Raw genomic sequence first — 4,245 nt, forward strand, 5'->3', positions numbered from 1 at the left:
AAGGTCCCCGCGGCCTTTGGACGCCACCCGGAACAGGCGCGGCACCATCTCCGCCAGCTCCAGCCCCAGGTCCTGGGCGATGCGGCCCACGAAGGTGCCGTGTTTGGCCTCCTCCGGGACCCAGTAGTGGACCTGGCCGCTCCCGGTCTCCCAGGCTATGAGAATTATAAAAAATAGCAGTAGATGCCGGTTCCCCGAGCCGCCTAGATTTGAGTACATTTCAAATTATTGGTATTTTATTCTAAACTGCGTAACTTGTCGCAAAACTTAGAGGCATCTTCTTATCCCTTCTCTATTATCCTGATAGGCTCGGCATTGTTCAACCTCCGGGTACTGAAACAGAGTGGAGACTCTTTCCGATGTGAAAAGGGATGACTTAGTTTTGTGTTGAATTAAGAGAATTTCATGGTAAAGAGCGACATCATGTGGCCCAAAAAGTAAGTACGAATTACAAAAATCGACTTATTAATAAGGTGCAAAGTTTTATTTCAATCTCTGAATTTCTACAAATATTTGTTAAAGTGTAGGACAACATTTCTCATGCTGGCTGAAGGCATTCTTAGGAGATTTCACTTCTGGATGTTTAGTGTGACCATAATTGTAGTTCTCAAGCCTTGAAAATATGTTTTTCCACAAAGTTTTAAAATAAAGATAAAAATCCAAGTGACAAATAAAATTATGTTAGCAACCCTAAGTTTTAAAATCCTCTCTTCAGAGTCCAGGAAGCTCCATTTTCTTAGATTTCTGTTAAGGAAACTCCTGGTCTCTCTAGGGACTCAGGATCTCAAGAATCTAGTGGAAGAAAAACTTAGAAAAGTTGTTTTTAGGAAGCAAGAAATATTGGCAACTAATTCATATACTTGTCTTAAGAAAGTACAATAAGGGAAGGTTTGGGGTATCTTTGAAAAGGAAGAATTTGTATTAAGTGCATTTTGCGAGGACGAAGTATTCTGAATTTCTCTTTTCATCAGAATTTACATGTTCTGTTTCAGGATTTCATGGTTCTCATATCTTTTTTCCTTTCATTCTTTCTAAGCCTCATGTTTTATGAATATCCACCTGTTTTTACAATCTCCAACATGATTTAGATTATTTATTTTATAATATATGTTTATTTCATCAGCTAAATGTTGGTACTCAACTGTCCTTTAGTTAAAGCAGTCCTTTAATCAAGCTTGGGGTATTTTATCCTTTTTAGTTCTACTTAACAGAGCAAGTTTTTTTTAATGTTTCACGTCCATTTTCCCAACTGCAAATAAAATAATTAACGTCTGTATGCTATGGCTTTCCAAGTTTAATATCTGCCTAAATGAGTTTTAAATAATGCTGCTATCCTGAATTATTGCAATAGCTTCTTATTGCATCATCTTGTCACAACTCCATTTATCCTTCTCTTAATCCTGGCAGTCATCTTCCTGAAAAACACCTTTTACTCCTATGGATTCACTCTTTTTGATAGCTGTCAAATGATGTGAGAGGTGAGTCAAAATTTCTTAGTCAAGTACTCAAATTACCCAAGAGATTTTTCTCATATTACTTTTCCTGCTTTATCTCATACTCTTTCCTATGGGAACTATATGTTTTAACCAAAACGGACTTCCCTGTGTCCAGGCACATTTGGGGTTTTCTGTGTACTTTACTTAAGTTCCTCTGTTGCCAAGAATACCAGTTATACTCAATATTCTCCCAAAGGAAACTTTTCCATTTAAAAACCACTAAAATGTCAAAACTCTTGAAGGACTCCTTCAACAAGGGAAATAGGTGGATATTTCTGTTCAATACAATCACAGTGATTTACATCTCTTGTATCTCTTATAATATTCTGCCTCTAAGATGGTTATATTTATGTATGACAGATATCTTTATTTTTCTATAAACTTCTTGAAGCCAGGGGCTGGGTCTTGTTAATTCAATCATTCTTGACACAGCATCATGTTCTTAGAGACCATCCTAGAATATTTTTTAAATGTTTACTCAAGAGTGATGCCTATGGTTCTTCTCTATTTCCTAAGACAGCATACTATTTTTATGGTTGTTAGGTATCACTATTTATACAAATGACACTCTTTATTGATTATACAACAATAGTCTATTTGTCACTTTTAAGTATGTGTTTAAAAACTATTGTGTGGGGCTTCCCTGGTGGCGCAGTGGTTAAGAATCCGCCTGCCAATGCAGGGTACACGGGTTCAAGCCCTGGTCCGGGAAGACTCCACATTCCGCGGAGCAACTAAGCCTGTGCACCACAACTACTGAAGCCCGCGCGCCTGGAGCCTGTGCTCCGCAACAAGAGAAGCCACCGCAGTGAGAAGCCCGCGCACTGCAATGAAGAGTAGCCCCCGTTCGCCTCAATTAGAGAAAGCCCGCGTGCAGCAACGAAGACCCAACGCCACCAAAAAAAACCCAAAACAAAACTATTGTGTGCTTACTTATTTTTAAAAATCAGAAACACTACCAATGGTTTCCACCATTTCAAAAATAGAAAATGAAAATATTGGGGAGCACAAACCCCAGTTCAGTCCTCTGATGGACCCTGGACAACTTGTAAATGTAGGAAAATATGCCATTCCAGTTTAAGGTAGTCTAATACTTCCTAAGAAAACATGGACAACACAAAAAGTTAAAATCACCTTCAGCAAAGCACCAAAGGCTCAGCAGCTTAAATGTATTTTTTAAATCCAAAATGCTTTTCCACTGCCAAAATCTTAATTCAATTTTCAACATAGAAAAAATGGATCAAAATTTTCTTCAGTGGCATTCAAAATGTTAGAGACATCTTGGATTAATTAAAATACATCTTAAATTAATTATTTATAGGGAGGTCATAAATAGCCTTTACATAAAATAAAAATAATATAGAAGCCATAATGATGACCTTCTGACATTTTAGATTTTCCTATTCCTCTTCAGAATATTAATAGCCAAATTGATCAAGCTCTTACTATTTAGCTAATACTATCATAAGCACTTTATAAGTATCAACTTACTAAGTACTTCAGCATTTACCTGTGATAGGTATTACTATTTATCATCCCAGCTTTACAGGTGGAAAACTGAAAAATGAGAGGTTAAGCAAGGCTGCACAGAACAAAATTGGTAGGGGGGAATTTAGTCAAGGAAGGATGGCTTCAAAACTCACAACAATAAACACTATTCTCTGCTTCCTGCATGTAAAGAAACAGTGAAGAGTTTAAATCATAATACAGAGTGAATAATGAAAGCATTAAATTAGAAGAAATAGTTCTATGAAAGGAACCCACCAAATAAAAATCAAACATAAATAAGTGATTTGCAGTGTTTGAGAGGTCAATGCAGATTTTACATGAATGTACTTGGGCAAAGTTCACATTCTGTTGAATTACTATTTGTCTGATATTTGAATCCCTGATAAGCTGAGCAATAACCATGGGTGTCACATGGTAGTTGTAAGAGTGTGAAATTTCCCCATTCACTTCTTCAACCCAATCAGAAGTATTCAGTCTGATAACTAATACTATGTACTTTGTCTCTAAATGGTTTAAAAGGCCAACAGTAAATAAGCACTACAGACTCTTGGACTCTTGGAATCACCAGGCCCCAAAAGGAATCTAGATTAAGATATGATGAACAGGGTCCTTAAACAAAGTGGATAACTTGAAAGTGTTGGTGAAACAGAAGCATTAAAAAAAAAAAAAGGAAGAAGGAAAGAAAGGAAGGAAGAAGGAAGCTGAAAGGATAAAAGTGTAATAAAGTGACATTGAAATGTCAATATATCATTAAAAAATGAGTAACTGTGAAATAACCCTCCTGAAGTTCAAAGGGAAAGTAATGAAAGCTCTACAACATTAATAAGAAAAAAAATACTACCAATGCAAATTTTTAAATGCATCACAAATGAATGTATCCAATGAAATTTTGAGTTTCAAGACAAAAATCTTGAGGTGTAGAATGATATTAATAACGTCTGATTCCATTTTAAGTCAACATTAATAAACCAAAGAGATCATAATGATTAACAAAAAGGAAAAGACGTATATAATATTATTCAAATTTTTCAAAAAAAAAGAGAGTGTAAATATAAACCGAAGGAAAACAATTATAACATTTGAAAATAAATATTAACTGGTAATTATGAAAATTCAGACTTACTTTGGAAAGCCGATCACCATTTAAATCCTGAAGCTCGCCCATATCCACCACTACTGGACAAGCTGGAAGGCTGGGGCTGAAGGCCATGAGATCTGCCTTGGGCGGCCCCTCCCCAGA

At 36.3% G+C, this 4,245-nt stretch overlaps 2 protein-coding genes across 3 annotated transcripts in view; one reads left to right on the plus strand and one right to left on the minus strand.

Moving 5' to 3' along the window:
• LOC114891675 (protocadherin alpha-4-like) overlaps window positions 1-219 on the minus strand; it is a 7,630-nt gene extending 7,411 nt beyond the window's left edge. Inside the window, exon 1 of the mRNA XM_029215896.1 lies at window positions 15-219. Coding sequence (XP_029071729.1) covers window positions 15-219 — 205 coding nt within the window. The remainder of the gene's footprint in view (window positions 1-14) is intronic.
• The window catches only part of LOC114892331 (protocadherin alpha-C2), a 209,000-nt gene that overhangs the window by 37,138 nt on the left and 167,617 nt on the right, over window positions 1-4,245 (plus strand). The window lies entirely within an intron of this gene.

This window comes from Monodon monoceros, unplaced genomic scaffold (genome assembly GCF_005190385.1).
Source record: "Monodon monoceros isolate NGI ecotype Baffin Bay Population unplaced genomic scaffold, NGI_Narwhal_1 Super_Scaffold_12, whole genome shotgun sequence".
Taxonomy (NCBI): Eukaryota; Metazoa; Chordata; class Mammalia; order Artiodactyla; family Monodontidae; genus Monodon; species Monodon monoceros.